General features: G+C 35.5%; 1 protein-coding gene across 5 annotated transcripts in view; it reads left to right on the top strand.

Moving 5' to 3' along the window:
* Window positions 1-23,732, top strand: part of ARID4A (AT-rich interaction domain 4A) — a 64,354-nt gene that overhangs the window by 22,067 nt on the left and 18,555 nt on the right. For all 5 annotated transcript variants that reach the window (XM_044232110.1, XM_044232109.1, XM_044232113.1 and 2 more), the window contains exons 10-17: window positions 523-599; window positions 1,014-1,180; window positions 12,165-12,237; window positions 13,422-13,516; window positions 13,670-13,767; window positions 14,323-14,554; window positions 18,897-19,144; window positions 21,569-21,766. In XM_044232110.1, the coding sequence (XP_044088045.1) occupies window positions 523-599; window positions 1,014-1,180; window positions 12,165-12,237; window positions 13,422-13,516; window positions 13,670-13,767; window positions 14,323-14,554; window positions 18,897-19,144; window positions 21,569-21,766 (1,188 nt within the window). The remainder of the gene's footprint in view (window positions 1-522; window positions 600-1,013; window positions 1,181-12,164; window positions 12,238-13,421; window positions 13,517-13,669; window positions 13,768-14,322; window positions 14,555-18,896; window positions 19,145-21,568; window positions 21,767-23,732) is intronic.

The following is a 23,732-nucleotide window of genomic DNA, read 5'->3' as shown; positions in this document are numbered from 1 at the left end:
TTTTGACTTTTTTCCTGATTAAGTCACATTTTTAGAAACTTTAATTTCTAAATTAAGCTGTGTGTGTGTGTCTAAAAAGAGAGAGATGTAATTCTCTAGAAAATTTAACATCTTACAGTGATAAAAATATTTTAATATTACCTTCTATTAATTTTTTTTTTAACTAAACTGAATAGTAAATTTAAGAAATAACAAAAATCAAAATAGACATTGTGGCTTCTATAAGGAAAATACCATGCTGGTATAAGGTACCCCATACCGTGTGTAGGAAGGTTGCATAGATTAAAGTATTATAAATGTGGGGGGGGCTTCAGATTAGTGTATTTTGAAGAATTAAAGTTTTTTGCCCTCCTGCCCTTTATTAAGTGATTTATTAAGGATTAGGACATACATGGTCTTTATAAAACATAGGCAAAATAATTTTGATTTTGAGATTTATATTTTTCTATGTGTTAATATTATTTAAGTGATCATTTTTATTTAATAATGGTTTCCCTTCCCTTTATTCTTCTCTGTAATTAGTTATTCTATAGCAAGAAAAGATATCAAGGAAGTAGATATTCTCAGTCTACCTGAATCTGAGCTCTCTGCTAAACCAGGTAAAATAGGAATGACTCATTCCATTATTTCATGATGTGGCTTTAAATGGCAAATAGTGATTAAACCAAGACTGAATATTCTCTGGTGCCATTTTTGTTGTTTAGAGGTCATATCTACTCTTATTTGATGGCTATTTTTTTAATGGCTAGATAAAATATTTTATTTGTACTTTTTAAGTAAGTTGAATTTTTCATGTTTTACCATTAATTTTTTTAACAGTATCTTCTAGAGTATTAATAAACATTAATATAACATAATGACTCAGATATATTGAAGTCTACTGTATCATTTTACAAGGGACAGCTGAATTTGAGTCTAAATCTTCTGACTCTGAATGTTATTCTATTATTCTGTGCTGCTAATTCTATTATTCTGTGTATGCTATCTTGCTAATAACAACTGTTTATTCTTAGGGCTACAGAAAGCAAGCATCTTCTTAAAAACTAGAATTGTTCCTGATAATTGGAAAATGGATATAAGTGAAATCCTTGAATCATCCAGTAGTGATGATGAAGATGGTCCAGCTGAAGAAAATGATGAAGAGAAGGAAAAGGAGGCCAAAAAGGAAGAAGAAGAGGTGGTAGGTGAAATTTTATGTTTGTGGCATAAAGTCATTTTAATACTTTAAAGTAAATATTACTGCCTTTGTATATTTTCCTCATTTAGATGCTCTGTATTTGTTTCTGCCTTTTTCTAGCTCACATTGATTTGGTGATTTTTTTGGGATTCTAACTTAATGGGTAAATCAGAACTAATTTTTTTTTAGCATACAAAGAACTTTTCAGGTTAAATCAGTACAAACTTTTCAAACAACCATGGAGAAAAGAAATACAACTTTTAGGTATATTACATGTGTTAACTCATTTGATAATTGTTACCATGTGGAATAACTAGTACTATCCTACTTTAAAGGTGGGGAAAGTGAAGGTTACAAAGGTTAAGTAACTTTCCCAAGGTTGCATGGCTTACATGTGGAAAATAAGGATTTGAACCCAGATCTGATCTGTCTGAATTTAGAAACCCTACCTCTTTCAGATATTTTATAGTATCTCAAGAACAGTGGGGATTAAAAACCTACCCAAACTGAAAGAATATTTCATTGGCAGTTTGATAAATCATACAAAAGAGATTGTTTTTATAAGTGCTAATAGGTTTTTTGGTACTATTATGTCATTTAGGATATATATCTATAAATGGAAGAAATTATTCATGGACTGCCAACATCATAGCATATATGAATATTGTTGTCTATTTATACAGCAGTATTTTGTCAAGTAGGATAAACTGGTAGTATATTTTTGGTTGTTATGAGGTAAAGAGACCTAGGGACAGACAAAGAGAATGAGTTTACCAAAAAGAAGACCTATTTGAGCATGAAAAATAATTTGCTTAGAAAACGTGGAATGCTTGTTTCTGTTTTACATATACAATTATGAATTTATGAAATAAAATGAGTATACTTGTATGTGATGAAGGGCATGTGGTATTTCTTTCCTTTTACTTCCCCTGCAGTATTTGGTTTTTTGCACTCTGAAATCAGAATGGCGGTTCATACTTACAGGCTGCCTACAGAGTTGCCATAGTAACGTGCTGTTGGTTTTAAGTGAGCATGCTCGGAAAGACAGGAAGGTTTAGCAGAGGCTTGGCAGGTTGCCAATGGAGGTTTGCCAGATGCTTTGAAATGGGCTGTCTTTCTTTTCCTTTCATGTAATGTCTGATTTTTATGTGGAAGAGAATGTAAGTAGTGCTGTATAACCCTGCGGATGCTATGCCCTAAGAGGGAAAGCAAATATTTGCAAGTCAGACTGAAAAATGTTCAGACACTGTACTGATTAAGTAGAAGGGGAATCTAACCATTTTGCATTTGAAAGAAAATGCAGCATATAGGTAAGATTTTTTTTCTAAAATATATTTAGTTACCATTTTGATTGCCAAAAACGGGGTTAGATAAGAATTTTAGGTGTTGATGATGTGGCTAATAATGGTAGGGCTCATAACCAAGCGTAATTGTTTCTTGTAAAAGAGACAGTAGGAGTCTATTTTTAGAATATCAGAGGATGAAGGCTCTTTTTCTGAAACATAAGATAAATTTTGAAATGAAAATGATATTGAGACAGTTTGGCAGAATTCAGGATTTAAAGTCTAAATATTAAATGTGATTTTTGTATTTTATCTGTATTTATTTATAGATTATATGTTTTCAGGATAAAATAGGCCACATTTTCAGGGTGTGAACTGTTGCAGTCTGGTTTTGCTTTTTTTTTTTTTTTTTTAAGAATTAGCATTAGTTAGGATCTGATATTGATAGAGATTGAAAAAAGATTAGTTTATTTTTGCTAATACTTTTAATTGGTGTCCCTTTTAGACTGCATTTTCTTTACTCCCCACCCCCCAAAAAGCAAACCCTGAAATTTTAAACAAAGAGAGTTAAAAGAGCTTTGTAGTAAGATTGGAAAAGATGGCTATAAAATAGTAAATAGTAAATAGTGTTCTTCTTACAGCTATTAATTTCATAAAAATCACAGTGTTTTATTCAAGCTGTTAGTAAATGTTAGTAAAAAGGAATGAAGAGCAAAGGCAAGCTCTGTTACCTATTGTTTGCAGGTAATAAGTAAAGAAATTTAAAAAGGTAAGGACCTTTGTAAGGGATAGTATCTTCTTAAAATGTGTTACTTAAATTATGAACCTGTTAAAATTAAGTGGAAAAGAATGCTTTTCATCTACTGAAAAATAAAAGTAGGATTACCACATTTAGGCACTGAGTTGTCTGTTAAATTATTTTCCAGATGGCCAATTTCATAGCATCTACTTTATTGAATTACTTGACAGGAACTAATTCCTCTTTTTTTCTGGCCATAGAGGTAGATTTCTTGAGTGAGATTTTGGTTGCTTTAGAAAAAAAAAAAATCAGCTGCATTTCTTGCCCTTGGATTTAAGATTTAGTTGCTGAATCATTCTAATTTGTTTTGCACAGTAATTTTAAAAAATTTAATGTATTGATAAACTGAAAAGCAGTTTAGTCTATATTATAACAAAGGAAAAAAAGTGGATCTGGTATAAATTTAATTAAAGTCTGATAAGCCAGGGCCTACCTGGCTTAGTCATTACAGGCCTTTACCACATAGGTGAGGCTAAGCTGTTGTATTACATTGTACATCATATTCTTCCTGAAATGTAGTAATGTGTGCTTTCATGAGAATTTATTGTTGCTTTATAATGATAAAAAAGCTCTTTAACATTGTGTAAGCCACCATAACAGGACTTTAGCTTGTCATTTGCTGTTTGTAAATTTTATGCAGTAGAATCATACAAGTGTTAGATACTTCTGCAGTGTTAATGGACGGTGGACATTGTTTTTATGTTTAATGCTTTGAGTACCCTAAAATAGCCTAAATAAGATTTGAGATTCATGGCTTTACGTGGAGGAGCATCTTTTTAACTTAATATTATTTCGAATTCCTAAGCATTTGTAGTTCAGGATTGGAATATAAGAAATATGTTTCATACTGTTACTGGGTAGGAAAAGACCTGATAGTCTGACAGGAAGTAGGTCCAATCTATATTGAGGATTGTAAATTTTAACCTGTTGGTAATTATATTGAGAAAAAAGCCCTGGAGAATATTTTTGTAGGCATCACTTAAATGTCTTTTGTTAGGAAAATTTTATATTAGGAAAGATAACACTGATTTCCTTTTGAGCTTAGAAATTGAAAAGTCCATGTAAACGTAAGTAATTGTGTTTATTCATAAATTATTCATTTATTCCTTATATTCACTTTGGATGAATGTAGGAGAGTTGTCTGAGGATAAAGTGAATAGGTGAAGACATTTAGGGGAATTTGACTAGTTGCAGCCCTTCTGTCCTTTGAGTTTGCTATACATAGCCTTATGTGTTGGGCCCTTACAAAAATCTCTTCTAATTTCATATTTAGTAATGAATGTAAGAATTTAGTGCATTTTTATAAGAGATGCTCTTTTTTTTGTTTAGAAGTACTGACACCCATTCCTCCAATCTTTGAATTTTCTGGGGAATCACTATTATATCTGTTGACTAGGATTAAATTCCACTATTATAAAAATCAGAGTGTTTTGTTTTTTTATTTATGGAAACTGGAATTTTTTCTTATATGTAAATCAAGTGTTATTTGTATTTATGTTGCCTTGTAAAGGCATTTTTAGTGATCTTTCAAGATTACTTTGGGTAAAAACCTATGGTAAATGATTGATAACCCAGGAAAATTATGCTAAATCAATAAAAATTAAAGAAAAATTTAAAGGTAATATTAGCATTTTAGGTATATCTAGTAACTCCAGCTGTCAATCATGTTTCTAAGCAGATTCTATAAAGTCAATTTTCAATGAATAATTGAGATTTTAACTTTCATTCAAATATAACAATTTATTTGCAAAAGTCTTGAAGTTTAGTCTATTGGACAAACAAACAAAAATGTCCTAATGTGTTTAGCAAGACCTTTCTTTACAGAATCAGTATAAGACGAACCAAATGAGGTTCTCTTAATCAGATTAATGAGGATTGCACATTTATATACATAATTGTAGCTTTATTTTTATGTATTTACAAAAAGTCACTTCTCAAATCAAATTATTTCATAGTTGTGGTAGCATGAAAGAGGGTTGACTGAATATAAAGCCTTAGATGTGATAGTGTCCAAAGCATAGCTTGATGATTAGAATGTGTGTACCTTTTCAAGTAGGGGGGAAAATGATTAGTCTTAGTCAAGTCTGATATAATACAAGAGTCCTATAATAATTTGTTTTAGGCAGATGGTTGTTGAACTGTTCAGTGAAATTAAAAAGTGTCTTACCACATGATGAATATATCATGCCATCTTATGTATTCCCTGAAATTTTCTGTTTCAGTGTACACAGCAGGGAAGAATGATACCACTGTAACTTTTATGACTACCAACTTTCGTTGAGCCTTCAACACCATCAGTCAATTCCCAGTTTCTATAATCAAATCACTGTGTCCTCCAGCTCTGCCCCAGTCCACTCCTACTTCAGAAAGAAACTAGGACTGTCCAGCTGGGAGCATGCACTACACTTCACTTGCCTGTTCTCCTTCCCTGAAGTACAGTTGACGATATGTTGCTCTCTTCTATATGATGAGTCCTTCAGTTTATGCTCTGGATCTCATTCTCTTTTTTCTTATCTTAAATTATGAACTATCACTCCTTTCCAGAATCTTTAACCTGTTCTGTTGTTTCCTTCTCATCAGTTTTTAAGAACCTGCTTCCATCTCTCCCAGCCTTCTGACATCCCCTCCAGATACTGTCCTCTGTCCTGGCCCTTATAACCAGATTACTCAGTTACATCCAATGTTATATTTCGCAACCTCCTGTTCACTTTTAATTCGCTGTAGTGTGTCTTGTACTCCCACCTCAACTAAAACAACCAGTGACCTTCAACAAATTTTCTGTACTAAATCCAAAAAATTTTTATCATGATCTCATTTGACTCCTTAGCAGTATTCAGCATTTTTGACATGCCTGCCTTCTTCAGTCACCTGACATCCATGACATTACATTTTTTTTCTAGTTTACTTCCTAACTAAATGATACAGTGACTCCAAATCTATACGTACATCAAAGAGGTCTCTTCTTAGCCCCACACTTATATTAACTGCTAATGAGGCTTATTTTGTAAGAACTCAAACTCAACATGTACAAGAACTGTTTTCGTTTTCCCCCTGAAACTGGTCCTTCTCATGGTTGTCCCTAATTTATTTGAACAGAAGCATGATCCACCAATTATCCAAACCAGATATATGGCGGTCATTTTAATCCTCTCACTCTTGCCCCTCTAACCAATGGGACACCAAATCTTTCTTCTGCTACCTGATAGCTTTCAGGGTTACCCACTTCCCTGTTTCTACTCTCTGCCACCTTAGTCCAAGCACTATTCTCCTTTACCTGCATGACTGCAGTGGTAACCTTCCCATGTCCCTGCTGGCCTCCTCCAGTCTTTTCTCTGCACTGAACCTAAGCAGATTTTTTTAAATGAGAACTCTCAATGTGATTCTCTTGGAATAAATTGATTTTAAGGCATAGAAGTAGTAGTATTTATTCTTTTATAGTGAAATACTTCTAAAACATTGTATCATGTCACCTCTTTCTAAAAGTAGTACACTGGACATTATTTACCTTCATATTTGCTCAAGATGTAATTATGGTAGTTTTTTAATACAGTGCTGTCATGGCTTTTAGCCCTTATCCTAAATGATCAATGCCTATTAAGATTGTGAATTTTCTGTTTCCTTTCCTCTAAAATCTGTATTGTCAACTGATCATTTTTACATACGATAACTTTCTGGACAGTTTAGAATTCTACTTGTTGCACAGGGCTTTACTGGTAGTCTAGGGGGAGTCATTTTGACTAATGGATCACCAGAGTTACCAGAGTTAATGTTACGGGGTTTTCTTCTTTTTTTAATTTAAGTTTTCAGTTTAAGTTTTCTTTCTTTTTAAAAAAAAAATTTAAAATTTATTTGGCAGAGATAGCACAAGTAAGGGGAGAGGGAGAAGCAGGCTCCCTGCTGAGCGGGGAGCCCAACGTGGGGCTGGATCCTAGGATTCTGGGATCATGACCTGAGCCGAAGGCAGATGCTTAATCAACTGAGGCACCCAGGCACCCCTAAGTTTTCTTTCTTTCTTTCTTTCTTTCTTTTTTCAAAGATTTTATTTATTTGACAGAAAGAGACTCAGCAAGAGAAGGAATACAAGCAGGGGAGTGGGAGAGGGAGAAGCAGGCTTCCCGCTGAGCAGGGAGCCCGATATGGGACTCGGTCCCAGGACCCTGGGATCATGACCTGAGCCGAAGGCAGATGCTTAACAACTGAGCCGCCCAGGCATCTCTAAGTTTTCTTTCTAAATTTAGGTTCTCATTTGTTATATTTTACTGAGGTGTTAGGACAAGAAAATATATGTTATACCAGAGCATATGTCATCAGTAAGATGTGGCTTTCGTTATACCACAATTAAAATATTTAGCTTTTGTAGGAGAGAGAAACAGGTAAAGATGCCCACACCAAATAATGTTCTCAGCTTAGTTTTGGAGACTTAGTGACTTTTAAAGATTGTTTACTGAATCCTCACAACAGGATTTTTTATGAGTGATGAAATGGAGGTGTAGAGACATTACATAAGTTTTCACAGACCTTTAAAATTTTTTTCTCTTCTCTCTAGTGTAAGGTCTGTGAAAACAGTGGATGTCAGGCTTTTTGTTTGTTTTAGTCTTTTCCTTTTCCCACCAACATACATATCCATCAACTACCTCAGAGCTTGGCTAATATTAAACCTTGATTAAACAGTTTCTGAATAAATGAACGAGTGTGGACCATGCAGTTATCCTAACATACTGCTATTTGAAACAAAGTGTTGGAAGATTTGTTGTAAGATTCCAGAAAGTTCACTTTGGAAGAAACCCCAGAATAAGTTATCTACCATCCTTTCGTAATATATGCTTTCTTTTTTCTATAGGCAATCCTATATATTTCCTTACATAATTTTGTAAGCTTTTAAATTAATTCTTTTTGGCTTAAGCTACTTTGGGATACTTTTCTGCTACTTGCAATAAAGGTTCTTGACTGATACTCCTCTTCCTTTGTATCTTGTCCCAATTATTTCCCCCTCCAATCCATTCTTCACAAAGTTCCTGCTAGAAACCCTTTAATGGTCTCAGCACCAACGGGACGAAGATTAGGTCTTTTATTGTAGCGCCTTACTAGTTCGGCCCTTCATAGTTTGACCTGTGTCCACTTTCAGTTCTCCCTGCCTCTATTCTCCAGCAATATGTAACTTTTTTTTTAACACCCCACCTCCCCATATACACACCTTTAGATTTTGCTCAGAAACTGTTTGTTGAGTTTTCAGGTATATTTCATTAAGTATCACTCTTCTGTTGCCCATTCCTTTAAACAGGATTAAATATAGTAGGGCAAATAAAAGGAAGGTCGAATAAACTCAGTGATATAAAACAGCTGAGATTTAAAGAATCCAAAAAGAATCTACATAGAATCCAAGATCTCTGTGTAGAAACAAATAGCAGCTATGCTTGAGTTAAGGTTCGGTATGACCTATTAATGTTCTGTGCATTTACCCCAGTCATAAATTGTTCTAGCATTTATTGCATGGTTTAAAAAAAATCAGTATGGCTATTTGGTGTGTTCCAGACTTAGGGTTGGCTACAATAAAAGCATGAGCAGAGCTGCTGGTGTGACTGCTTCTTTTGTGCCGGTCCCCCAGCCCAGGGGCAGCTGCCGAGTTGCGTCTTTGGTTGTGCTTCTCATGGTGCTTGGTTCTGCAGAGTGCAGCTAGGTACCCTCCATCCTCAGCCATTCTTACTTTTTTCTTTTCTCGGACCCCCGTTCAATTTATATTATCATTAATGCTAGCTCTGAAACTCAGCAAATGTAAATTAATCGAAGAAAATCTCCCCAGTTTATTTTCACAGACATTGTTTTCATTCACATACTAACAGAATGTTTTAGCTAAATGCCAATCCCTGGTGGTAAAATTGTGGGTAAAGTAGGCATATCTTTAACCTTTTGAGCCTTTACAATGTGTGGGAACCTTCAAGATTATAAACATGAGTATAGACTTAAAAAGAATCTCAGCATTTACTCCTCTCTCTCTTTCTCCTTCTGGAGTAGGGGGTCATCTTTCCATCATCAGAGAGCAGACTAATCCAAGCGTTGATCCTCTTCCTTGTGGATTCTTACAGTCACTTTCCTTTCCCTTCCAATCCATCAAGCTCATTATTGGTAGAGAGCTTTTAAAACACAAATCTAATATAATTCCTCTTCAGCTCTCTCAGATTCCAGTTCTGATTCTCTAGCGTATCATTAGAAAGTGCTTTCTTAATCACAGCCTGCCTTTGCTGGCCTCCGGTTTATGCTGTTTGCTCTAGCTCCTGGGCTCTCTACTTTGCACATTTTGAGGCTTTCCCTAATATATCCACTATCACTCCATCTCCAGCAGAACCGCTGACCCCATCCTATATTCTTTTATGTATTTTGCGACACTTTTAATGTTTTATTACATTGTTTTTCATTGCTGCATCCTCTGCTAGACTCAGAGGGTCAAAAGTAGAAAGTAGGTCTTCTCATTTTAAACACAGTACTTTTGTATATTCTTCCCTGACTCATGGTTGCCATCAATAAATGTCTGAAGTGAATTTGAAGATACTGTTTCCAAAGTCAGAAAATTCATAATTTACTAATATATATAGATAGATGCACAACTACATATATAACACTAGGTAGTATATATTGATGCTAAATAAAATTATAAATTTCTTAAAATTATGATCTTGTTCATCCTTCTTCCATATCCTTAATCCTGTTCTCCACCCTGGCATTTTACTGGGTACATAATTCCTCTTCAAATACTTGACTGAATGCAGGGAAGAAGGCATGTCAGCAGTCTAGTGGACTTTACCTCTTATTATTACAAGCTTCTCTTACTCTAAAGCCCTTTAAGAATGGAACACCTTCTGGTTATTGACCAGGAGAGAGATGCCATAGGTATGAAGGTACCATGAACAGGGGCACCTGGCTGGCTCAGTCAGTAGAGCATGCAACTCTTGATCTTGGGATAGTGAGTTTGAGCCCCACATTGGGCATAGAGATTACTTTAAAAAAAAAGAAATCTTTAAAAATAGAGAACTTTGGGGGTGCCTGGGTGGCTCAGTGGGTTAAAGGCTCTGCCTTCAGCTCAGGTCACGATTCCAAGATCCTGGGATGGAGCCCCACATTGGGCTCTCTGCTCAGTGGGGAGCCTGCTTCCTACCCCCCCTGCTTCTCTGACTACTTGTGATCTCTGTCTGTCAAATAAATGGATCTTTTAAAATAGAGGACTTTGCATTTAAAAATACCATGGACAGAGAAAGTAAAATAATATTTGAAATAATGGTTCTTGGGCTAGTGGCTTATTTTTTTCTTTTTTGAGTTAACTCATTGGTGGTTGTTCTAATTACCTTGCAAAAGCAAGACTTTTTAAATTCACAAGGGGAAAAAATTGGCATCTTTTGATTGGAACATTTAGTGATGACCCCTATTGACTCCATATTGCTAATTTGTGAGGCTTAGAACTTTGACTTAGTTTCTTTGTATTTGTTAAAACTCAAAGTACTCCAGTGCTGTAAATCATTCTGAATGAATGTGCTAAAATATTTTATTCTCTTTCCCTTGATTGCCTCATGGTTTTTTAAATTCTATATTTTAATCAACTGCGTGTTCATTGACTCTGGCTGCTGCATTTTAGCAATTAAAATTCTTAATACATAATTTTAAAGGACCTGTTGCTCTCTGGATGGTGAATACTCTATTGGCTGATAGTTAATTTTGCTTTGATTATGGCTTTGAAAGAGAGAACTCTAAATTCTTCTTTTGGAACACAGAAAAGCAGTACTCTGAAATTAAATCACAATAATTTATGTGGACAAAAGATACTGTTTTGTTTCTCCTTCTCCATAGTATTGCTAAATTTTAAGTAAGAATTTTCCCAAGTATTTGTTTACAAGTAGTCAGTCAGGAAAGAGAATATTTTATTGAAGCCCATAGTCTGTTTGTTTGACTAGAGCCAAGACTTTGACATTATAAGAAGAAGTCATTAGATTTATATAATTAGTATAATTAACACTTAGATAGGTACTTGCAGAGAGAGTAGTTTTTTTTTTTTTTGGTTTTGTTTTGTTTTACATGAGTGTTTCCATTGATTCCCTACCCCCAGGAATGAATTTGTGGTTATGAATCTAGTTTCCTTCCTTAAGAAATAATTTTCATTTTTTTTTCAGGGCTTGCAAAGTCTTTTTTACAGAGGCTGTATAAGAAGGGCAAATGAGAAAAGCAGGCTAATATGATACAAGAAGGGATGGTAGGGCCTGAGACAAAATGAAATTACATAAATATCTTTAAACCCCTATGCTATCAAAAAAAAAAAAAAACTTTTCCATGTGACTTTGTAACCTCTAGTTTATATTCATTCAACAGTAACAAATTTTAACATTTATATATATATATATATTTTGCTTTTTATTTTATTTGTTTTTTTTTAATTTAAAAAAATTTTTTAATAAACATATAATGTATTAGCCCCAAGGGTACAAGTTATGTGGGCTATTTTTAAATAATAAATATATATATGTAATTATTGTGTTTATCAGTATATGTTTGTGGACCACATGTATTTTGATGGATTTAAAAAAAAAAAAAACTAAACCAAATGAAGTGAAAACATTGTTACTGATTCCTGAACCTTTTCCTCATGGCTACTCTTAGTCCCTGTGTTGATATTCAAGGGTAGGATTAGAATGGTAGATGGGTAAAGGGTAGAGATTGTGTATTTTGACAGTTGTATCAAATCAGCTCTATAAAAATATGACTTAAAGTCTAGCATTGTAGCATTTGGAGGAAATTCATATTTTCCAGCTTGATACTATTCCTCTATGTTGTGTTCATCAACAACAACAACAACAAATTAAAAAAGAAGACTGTATCTCACCCTATTCATTGTTCTTTGTATTTATATACTTTACTTTTACAGCCTGAGGAAGAACTTGATCCTGAAGAGAGGGACAACTTCCTCCAACAGCTTTATAAGTTTATGGAAGACAGAGGTATTTCATGCTCGTTTTTTAAAAGTAGTCATTTCTTTTACAGTTTAACATTCTAGGTTTTTTTTTTTTTAACATTCTAGGTTTATGCATTATTTTTATTAGAATCATAGGTATATGGATTTGGATTTTAAGTAAAGCCTTAAGAATCAGAGTTGAAAATAAATATTTGAAATAAAAACAACTATTAATACTTACTTTGAACAGAAATATATATGAAAGTTATATAGGTATAATTATACTTAGTTTACTTGAGACAAAACTGAAAATTGTTATAATAATATTTCAGTAAAGGAAAGGGAACAATAGTAATGTTAATCTACACACCCATTTAGTTACTGGTGTGGTCTTTGCAGCAAGTAAAATAGCCTGATCCTGGATCTCAACAAATGAAACAAAATAGGAGATCAGTTCCTATCTAAGTATAATAGGGTTTCTTCTTCTTTCCTTTTTATTTTTAATAAAGATTTTATTCATTTATTAGAGAGAAAGAATGAGCAGGGAGAGCGGCAGAGGGAGAGGGAGAAGCAGACCCCTTGCTGAGCAGGGAGCCCAATTTGGGGCTCGATCCCACGACCCTGGGGTCATGACCTGAGCCAAAGGCAGACACCTAACCAACTGAGCCACCCAGGTGCTCCAAGAATAGGATTTCTAATACAGTTAAAAGAAATACAGCCTTTATAAATTATTTTACTTTTTGACTTTACATAAGTCCTGGAAAATCTTCTAATAAATTAGTCCTAGGAATTCTGTGACTTAGGGAAATCATCCTTCAGATTACTGTTAATAGTCTTAACGTTTGTGTTCAAGCAGTGAAAATGGATGCATGCCCTATATTGTACCCTTTCCATTGTGTATGTTCTTGCCCAGACTTCTTGAACCAGCAGCATTGTTGGCTACGCCTTGTAGTTGAAGGATTTAGTTCTACAATCAGTGTCAGGTGATTTTATTAGTTGTGAGAGATGTGATTTTAGTAATCATAGAGGTATATCTAAAGACTATCACAGTGCTGAATAAAGAATATAGAGAATATTTTGTATTGTCTTAAATAATTTAGGATTCTTTAAATATATGCTTCTGATTAATAAATCTTGGGAAATTAGAAGTTGGAAAGCTTTGTATTGATAGCCTTGTAAAAGCATTTTCCCTTTGAATAAAAATTTTATTTCTGCCTTCATGTTAAAAAGGTACTCCAATCAACAAACCACCTGTTTTGGGCTATAAAGATCTCAATCTCTTCAAACTCTTTAGACTGGTTTATCATCAAGGCGGATGTGATAATGTAAGTAAGGATGTAATGAAAAATTAAATTATCTAATGTTGCACTGTTATATGCACTGTAGGTAATAACCACATTTTCTTAACGAACTTAGAATATTAGTGTGAAGATTATTTCCCTTTATAAATGTTAACAAATAAAAACTTAATTTTCCAGATTGATAGTGGTGCTGTATGGAAGCAAATTTATATGGACCTTGGCATTCCTATTTTGAATTCAGCTGCTTCCTACAATGTAAAAACTGCTTATAGAAAGTAAGTAGTATAGTTTATTCATCAAAGAATACATATTACAGGAATATTTTCCATTTAATTTGTTAACAGTTAAGCAAAAACACATCAAAGAACATTGAAGTTAGAGAAAGTATATAAAAAGGTGTAGGTTAATAGATACATGTGACTGAATGTTATTTCACTGAACCAGGTCTGCTTTACTCCATTTTCTATATTGTCCTGATTTCCTTTTCAAAGTGAGGGATGGTGCAGCAGTGTTAATAATCTGAAATGGTGATACATGTTATAGAGCTATATTGCTTATGGTGAAATAGCCTTCATATTAAAACTATGATAGCTATGTTCAGTTATCACAGGCGTAGATTTTTCAGGAAGAAATTTTATGATCAGTATTTCTGTTGATAACCTGTATAAAACACTGAGAAATTAGTCACATAGGAAAAATACTTAAAAAAAAAAGTCTTGAGTTTTACTTTCTAAAAATCTGTGTGTGTGTGTGTGTGTGTGTGTAATAATATAGTATTCAAGTTAAATGTGAAGACTAACATTTCCTAAAATGAAATATCGTTTCTTTAGGTATCTCTATGGTTTTGAGGAATACTGCCGTTCTGCAAATATTCAGTTCAGAACTGTTCACCATCATGAACCAAAAGTAAAAGAGGAAAAAAAAGACTTAGAAGAATCAATGGAAGAGACTCTAAAAGTAGATCAAGAAATGCCTTTAGTAGAAGTGAAGAGTGAACCTGAGGAAAATATTGATTCAAACAGTGAAAGTGAAAGAGAAGAAATAGAATTAAAATCTCCAAGAGTAAGTAGTTAACATTAGTTTTACCTGCTTTATTTTAAACATTACTTATAATTTTTTATTATGAACATTTTCAGATATATACAAAAAATGATCCTAATTAACCTATTTATTTTTCAGTATTGAGTTGTGCTTTAGGCAGACTAGTGTGGCTATTTTTTCCTAAATATAGCTCATATTATTTCTTCTAGCTGAAAAAAACATTCCTCCTATTGTTTTCTGTTTATGTCTTTTGATGTCATTCTCATCTGGCGTCAGTCTCACATATGTACTTCTTCAAGTCTTGCTAAAAAGTCACCTCACTGAAGCTTATCCTGGTAACATTATCTAAACTTGTAACCTACTGCTTCTCTTTGGTATTTGCTCTTTTTATCTGTAACTTATTTATATTTTCTTTTTATATTTGTTTCTTTTACCCTGGTCTGCACTAGAATCGTACTCCGTGAGGTCAGGGATTAGCGTTTATTCTGTTCATTGACAGGTCCCAGGCATTGCGAATAGTGCTTGATCTACAAGGAAGGACTTACTAAATAGCTGTGGAGTGCATGAATCTCCTCCTTGTAATACTTGTGCCTCCAGCTGGCTGGGATCTTTTCTTTCTCTGTTACCTGCAGCACACTACATGTACATTTCTTGTGGCAGTTTTTTATACTTCCTCTTATTTTCTAGTCATGGGCACACTGCTTTAATCATCTAACTCTGCTCTTCTTCTCCATTAGTATATAAGTCCTTTGCGGACATTGTCATCCACTATTTTGATTGTTGTCGAATGGTGTCTATGTGGTAGGACTTATCAAATTTTATTTTTTTTTTAAAGATTTTATTTATTTATTTGACAGACAGAGATCACAAGTAGGCAGGGAGGCAGGCAGAGAGAGGGGGGAAGCAGGCTCCCTGCTGAGCAGAGAGCCCAAGGCGGGGCTCGATTCCAGGACCCTGAAATCATGACCTGAGCTGAAGGCAGAGGCCTTAACCCACTGAGCCACCCAGGCGCCCAGGACTTACCAGATTTTAGAAGGAAAAATTTATGACACTATCAAAGGAGTTCAGTTACTGTTATATCTTATTTTTGAATGAAATCATATTTAGTGAAAGAGGAGATGAAATTCTTCTTTTTGGTGCTTAGAAACCATTTTTTCAAACTGTCCATTTTAACCCTCATCTAGTAAGTAGAATCTTCTAGTGAATTTAATGAAACATTCAAATGGTTTGTTTCATTTCTTTAATTTTTATTTTTAATTTAAAAGTTTGTGGTAAATACACATAATATGCATCATCTATTTTTATTTTTATTTATTTTTTTATTAAAATCTTTTTCTTTTTTTTAAGACTTTATTTATTTATTTGACAGACAGACATCAGAGATAGGCAGAGAGGCAGGCAGAGAGAGAGGAGGAAGCAGACCCCCTGCTAAGCAGAGAGCCCGATGCGGGGCTCAATCCCAGGACCTTGGGATCATGACCTGAGCCGAAGGCAGAGGCTTTAACCCACTGAACCACCCAGGTGCCCCCATCATCTGTTTTTAAATGTACAGTTCAGTGGCATTAACTACGCTCATATGTTGTGCACTCATCACCACTGTCTACCTCCAGTACCTTTTTCGTCTTGCAAAACTGAAACTAGACATTAAACAGTAAGCTCCCATCCCAGCTTGTGGCAGCCACCATTCTACTTTCTGTCTCTATGAATTTGATGACTCTAGGTACCTCAGATATGTAGAATCTTACTGTTTCTTTCTTTCTTTCTTTCTTTTTTAAAATATTTTATTTACTTGACAGAGAAAGATCACAAGTAGGCAGAGAGGAAGGGAGAGATGGGGAAGCAGGCTCCCTGCTGAGCAAAGAGCCTGATGTGGGGCTCCATCCCAGGACCCTGGGATCATTGACCTGAGCCGAAGGCAGAGGCTTAACCCACTGAGCCACCCAGGCGCCCCTGTTTAATCCTTTTTTGACTGGCATATTTCACTATGTCTTCCAGGTTCAATCCGTGTATGTGTCACAATTTCCTTCCTTTTTAAGACTGAATATCCCCATTACATGTATTTTGGACATACTTTCTTGTTATTAAAGATGTTCCTCATCTTACCAAAAATACCTGCAGAGTACTACATAGTATGGATGTACCATAAATTTACCTTCCTTAAGATTTTCTCCTAAATTTTTTACAATTACAAAAAGTGCTGCCAAAAATATCCTTGTCGGGAGCGCCTGAGTGGCTCAGTTGGTTGAGCGACTGACTGCCTTTGGCTCAGGTCATGATCCCGGAATTCCAGGATCTCGTCCTGCATTGGGCTCCCTTCTCCTTGGGGAGTCCGCTTCTCCCTCTGACCTTCTCCTCTCTCATGCTCTCTCTCACTCCTTCTCTTTCAAATAAATAAATAAAATCTTAAAAAAAAAAATCCTTATAAAAATTCCTCCTCATTTGTCTGAATATAGAGGGCAGAATCCTAAGAATGGGATTTCTGGGATGCCTGGCTGCCTGAGTCAGAAGAGAATGCGACTCTTGATCTTGGGGTTGTGAGTTCAATCCCCACATTTTGAGATTACTCAAATAAATAAAGAAACTTATAAAATAAAAGTGGTATTTCTGGGACAAAGGTATATAGGCCTAAAGTCTGATAGATAGCAGTTGTTTTCATTCATTTACCTACAAGTATTTAAAGAACAGCTGCTCTGTGCATAGAATATAGAAGTGAAGGAGACAGAGTCTCCGCTTTCGTGGGACTTATATTCTAGTTCTTTGTGATGAGAAAAACACATGTTTTTTCTAACTTTGAAGTTTAAATAGCATATAGGAACAAGGGAGAACATTTGTTTTACTGAGGTATTAATTGTAATGTAGTCTAGTGCTCCTTAAGTTGTTGGCCCCTTTTATGTCCTCTCTTTATTCCAGGTAGATGGAAACTCTGTCAGTGTGAGGAGGTGAACTTGAGGAAGAATTTAGGAGAGAATGAAATGGATTACCAGTTCATGGTCAGTTGAGCATGCAGGAGGCTAGATGAAAGCTTCTTGGGGGGAGAATAAGTTACTGCTGGCCCAGTGAGCTCTCCAGACACTCATTCAAAGAAATCAGCTCACTTGTTGGCCATTGATGCAATTTAGTCCTTCCGTTTTTAAAATTTACTTTATTTTTATTTTCTTTAGAGAGAGAGAGCAAGAGTATGGGGGTTGAGGAGTGAGCACAGAGAAAGGGAGAGAGAATCTCAAGCAGGCTCCACACCCAGTGCAGAGTCTGATGCAGGGGCTCAGTCTCACAATCCTGAGGTCATGACCTGAGCCAAAATCAAGAGTTGGACACCCAACTGAGTCATCCCGGTGCCCTAAATCAGTTCTTTTAAAATGTGGTCACACAGAAAGTGATAATATAAGTTTTATTTTAAGAATGGAAAATTAGAGGGGCGCCTGGGTGGCTCAGTGGGTTAAAGCGTCTGCCTTCAGCTCAGGTCATGATTCCAGGGTCCTGGGATCGAGCCCCGCATCAGTCTCTCTGCTCAGCGGGGAGCCTGCTTCCTCCTCACTCTCTGCCCGCTTCTCTGCCTACTTGTGATCTCTGTCAAATAAATAAATAAATAAAATCTTTAAAAAAAAATGGAAAATTAGAGATCACAGAGCTTTTGAAGAGTCCATAATTTAGGGGGCTGGTTTATTATTTTTTAAATTATTGTTAACTTGTGTTGTTGATACTTAGTTAATTATTTTAGAACTTTCACTATAGTCAAGAAATAACTAAAAATGGGATAAAATAATGTCAAGTGAAATAAGTCTACAAGGATAAATAATACATATATGTGGAATCTAAAAACAAGTGAACAAACAGAAACAGACTCATGAATACAGAGGGATTAAGAGGCACAAACTAAGAGTTATAAATCACAGGGATGAAAAGTATAGCATAGGAAATATAGTCAGTAATATTGTGATGACTGGTGACAGATGGTAACCACACTTATGGTAAGCACTGCATAAGGTATATAATTGTCAAATCACTGTGTTGTACACCTGAAATTTATATAACATTGTATGTCAACTGTACTTCAATTAAAAAAATCATTATAAAAAATCATTATAGTCAAGAAATAATAAAACTGAGAAAATAATGTATTGGACAAAGGAGGAAATTTTTTTTTTTCTGTAGTCTGTATCCAAGGATCATAGACATCGACATAATTAAGTAATTTACATGGGTTGAAAGGAAAAGTACACAAGGCTTGATGGATTGTCATTGTCATGTCTCAAGCCAGAGAGATGACTACTCATTGCTGTGAAGGTTTAAGAAAAAGAAGCATTTTCTGCTTTTTCCTCCTTTGTCGTGATAGCGGTTTTAAAGCTTTTACCCCTTCTACTAGGGACGAAGGAGAATAGCTCGAGATGCACATTCTATTAAAAAAGAAATTGAAGAAGAGAAAACAGAAGACAAATTAAAAGACAATGATACAGAAAACAAGGATGTAGTCGATGACTATGAAACCACAGAGAAAAAAGAAAATGAACTACTGGGGAGAAAAAACACACCAAAGCAAAAGGAGAAGAAAATTAAAAAGCAGGAGGATTCTGATAAAGACTCAGATGAAGAGGAAGAGAAAAGCCAAGAGAGGTACATTATCTTATATTTGTTCTCCAGAAGCACCTGTCTGGGGTACAGCAGCGCTCTGTTCCTGCTTAGAGATTCAGGTTTGAGGGAATGTTTTCTTATTGGGACTTCCATTCCTCTTGTCTAATGAAGGTGAGACACATTGTGAAGATGATGTGTATCGCCTTTCGGAATTGGAGAATATACTGGTCGCACCATTTTAATAGCACTTGTGCCCTAAACAGTGGCCTCAAAGAAGGCTGCGCCACCCAGTCAAAAGAAAGGTCCTGCAGTTGACAGCAGGGAAGGGAGCTGGAGAAAAATGGAGGAAGTGGACAAGAGGAAACAGCGACAGCAAAAATTCCATTTTAAAAAAGGTACAATGTGGGAAAGCTAACAAACACATGGGTGCACAGTACTAGCAGATGTTTCTGTGTGTTAGCTTGATCTAAGACATTTTTCTTTTTCAAGTTATTGTATTGGAATAAGTGGCATGCACCCCTGATTCTAGTTTGGAAAATACATTCTTGCCCCACATCACACCAATAAATTTCAGTTTTTTTAATGTCCATCCTGTTTGCTGTTGAGTGTTGGTATTTTTTTTTCCCATGTATTATACATGTATGGACTGAACTGACTTAAAGATAACCAAGGATCAGGCAGTCCAGCTAGATCGAAGTAATGTCCGACTGTGTTTAGTTGGCCATTTCTGTGTTGTCAAATGGATTTACTAATTTTTATATGCTACTAAAAAATGAATTTTAATTCAGCAACAACAGCATAATAACACATGTTCTTGTAACATAAGCTCTTCTCCTTAGCTACTTTTCAATTATTACATTATATGATGATAAATTTTCTAGAAATTTGAGTTGTGAAGCAAAATGGGGGAAAGGTAGCCTACTGCATCCAACTAGTGGCTGATGCCCAGTTGAAAATTAACCATTGAGAAAATATTTGGAAAATTAGGAATGATTGGTGAGTGGAAGAGGTAATTTTATGAACCAGTAAAAATAGGTACAAGAGCTGTCACAATTACGTGTGAATTAGATTAGTAAATAAAGTTCTGTAGTAGGATTAGTATTAGGAAAACTGGGAGGAGATAATTGGAGTTGAATATAATGATGTGAGTGTAGTATTTCAAACATTTGGACAATAAATTTGAGCAAAGGTGAACCATTTAAAAAGTAGGGCTTTATTATAATTTGAAGTTTTGTTAAAAATAAACTTCAAAATACGTGTTATATGTACATAGTACATAAAACAACACATGTAAATACAAAATGTACTTATAGTTGATATGTAAATGTAACATACTTATTTTAGAGTTTCACGGACTTGAATATGAAGAATAGTATTCCCTTTATTAAAGATTGAATAGATAGAAAAACATAGTCTGTATTCTCATTCTATAACAGGAATCATAGAAACAGATTTTTTTTTTAAATCTGTAGAGATTTCTGTTTGAAGTAGTTTCTTAGTGTTTTGAAATTACATTATCAGGATATAATTTGGAAGGTGTCCTTCGAGATAAAACATTGCTAGGGCAAATGTGATTGAAAAGCTTCTTCATGTCAGTTCCCCTAGTGGTCCCCAAATTAATGCCCTGTGTTTGTTATAGCACAATGCCTCCTCTGAAGCATTTAAAACTCTTATGACACTAGAAAGATCTTTGGTGCAAATCTCTTCGGAATCCTTACGAGGGTTAATACAGAATGTTTTGTTTTTAAAGATATTTAAAATATTGTTGGACCTCCCATGTCAGTCTCTTTTCTACCTGATTATTTGAAACAAAGAAAGGTTGATGGAACAGGAGTAAAAACACATAGAAATCAATACAAGATACACAAAGCTTTGTTCTAGTGGTATCTCACAGTTTCAAAAAGTGACCTAATATTCAAATATCTACTGTTTCTTTGTTAGGGTAGAGTAACCTTCAAAATGTAAATTAATTTAAAAGATAGTTACTCAGGTAGATAGCCCTTGTTCATTATTCTGCTCACTAAAACAGTTTCGAAGAACCATTCCAAATTGGGTAGAGAAGATTTAAGACAGCTTAGTTGCAGGAAGTTACAAGCTTGATAATTTTTACATAATAAGGTGGCACTTGAGTATGAATCCTAAAGACTTTTTCAAAAGAGATGGATCTTCTCTGTTTTATCAAAAGTGATTAATTAGACTCTACATCATCATTAACTGTGATTACTGATTGGCCTTTAAGAAATACAGATTTACTTGTGGTACAGTGCACCTTTATATAATAAATAAATTCCTAGTAAGTAGTCCATAAAAATCTTCTCCTTCTCCTCCTTCTTCTCCTCCTCCACTGACACGTTATTAAGGTAATACTTAGGTTTTGACTATTACACATGTTGGATTCTTTTAGCATGTATTAAGTTTGTTCTCCATTAAATTAGTAGCATTATCAATGTTATTAACTTGCCGCAGGGAAGAAACTGAAAGCAAATGTGACTCTGAAGGGGAGGAAGATGAGGAAGACATGGAACCCTGCCTAACAGGAACCAAAGTGAAAGTAAAATATGGTCGAGGGAAAACGCAGAAAATCTATGAAGCCAGTATTAAAAGCACTGAAATTGATGATGGAGAAGTTTTATACTTGGTACATTATTATGGATGGAACGTCAGGTAAGCAAGAAATCTGTGTTCTTACTATTGCAGTCTCTTTCCATGGTTCGAAAAGATGTTTAATGTTGTGGACTAAACCAAATGGTATATAGGTATTTATAAAGCACGCCTTTTATCTGAATTCTCCAAAACTCTCAACATCCCCACTGCTTTACTAGCTATGTCAGTACTTCCACCCCACCAGGATCCTATCTGTAGTTGAATAGGTTGAATTTATTCCTCATTTGCAGTGAGAGAACAGAGTATGGGATACCAGAGGGTATATAAGATTATAAGGTGTTAGATGAATTAATGAAAGTCTAGGGCACCGCCTCTGGGAACAGCAGTAGGCCAGGATTTTGTGGAGAAATCTTTCAGGACATGGGCGGGGAGGCAGGCCTGAAGCTCTCAGCAGTGCAGGTGGTTTGTTTATTACATTTATTCAAAATGAAGTTTGTATCAAGCATTGTAATAGTTCTAAATAGGTTGATTTAATTAGATGAGGCACCTGAGTGGCTCAGGTCGTGATCCCAGGGTCCTGGGATCAAGCCCCATGTCAGGCTCCCCACTCATCGAAGAGTCTGCTTCTCCCTCTCCTTGTGCCTCTCCACCCTTTGTGCACTCTCCCTCTCTCAAATAAACAAAATCTTAAAGATTAGAAAAGACTCAGATTTGAGCTTGTTAGGTAATTTGGGGAGGGTTTAGGGAGTGGGCTTTGCTCTGGATTGGACATGGTCAGGAAGTGGTGATATTCTGGTTATCTTAATAAATCTTATCTAAAAGAAGAGAAGACTAGACCAAGGTTAGTGTTGTAATTGGTAAAGAAGCAGCAAGTCATTTAAGATAAGGATGAAGATCATTTTTGTGGCTTGGACAATGTTCCTTTTTTCCCTGTAGTTAGATACTAACAATTACGAAGTCATGCTTTTGTCTTGTTCCATCATGCTCATGGAGTAGACTTGTCTGATGTTGCTGTTCAGTGAAATTGTTGTTCAACAGGAGAATAACAGGACCTGACTGTGAGTGCCAGGTCAGCTGTGTGGCTGATAGTACTAGGCCAGTTCCTGAATGTCAGGGACTACTTTTCTTTCTCTTTTGGAAAGTCTTGTGTTTAGTATCTCTGCTTCCCCTGTCTTTGCTTGGAGCCAATGTGCTTCAAGGTTTCCCTGCATATTGGAAGTGTGTTATGTGTCAGTTCTCTCACCTCTAAATTGGGGAAGGTGAAGTACATATTTTATAGAGATGTGAGAAATAGTGCTTACCACCTGTTTTAATATACAATGTGTTTAAAACAGTGCATGTCATGTAGTAAATGCTCAGTAAGTGTTGACTTTTTTTTAAGGCTTCTTTTTGGGGGGGCAGAGAAAGAGTGAGAGGGGGAGCAGCAGAGGGAGAGGGAGAAACAGGCTCCCCACTGAGCAGGGAGCCCAATGTGGGGCTCCATCCCAGGATCCTGGGATCATGACCTGCGCCAATAGCATATGCTCAAGTGACTGAGCCACCAAGGCGCCCCTGTTTTCATCAGTGAGAGTGAGTTAGGTTTCTTTCATTTTGCATAATTTTAAGAGTATGGGTTTAATGATTACCATATAAAACTTTAAAAGTTCTCAAACCAGGGACGTCTGGGTGGCTCAGTGGGTTGGGCCTCTGCCTTTGGCTCAGGTCATGATCTCAGGGTCATGGGATTGAGCCCCGCATCTGGCTCTCTGCACAGCAGGGAGCCTGCTTCCCCCTCTCTCTCTGCCTGCCTCTCTGCCTGCTTCTGATCTCTGTCTGTCAAATAAATAAATAACTAAATATCTTAAAAAAAAAAACAACAAAAAAACCCACAAAGTTCTCAAACCAGCCTATGCCCTTCACACTTCTGCCAGTACTAGGAACAAACTTTTTAAATTTTTTAGAAGAGTTTATTGACTTATTTTAGGGAGAGATCAAGAGATCAAGTGAGGGGAGGACAGAGGGAGAGAGAATCTCAAGCAGACTCCCT

The sequence above is a fragment of the Neovison vison genome, chromosome 13, assembly GCF_020171115.1.
Source record: "Neovison vison isolate M4711 chromosome 13, ASM_NN_V1, whole genome shotgun sequence".
Lineage (NCBI taxonomy): Eukaryota > Metazoa > Chordata > Mammalia > Carnivora > Mustelidae > Neogale > Neogale vison.
This window is presented reverse-complemented; position numbering and strand designations above follow the sequence as displayed.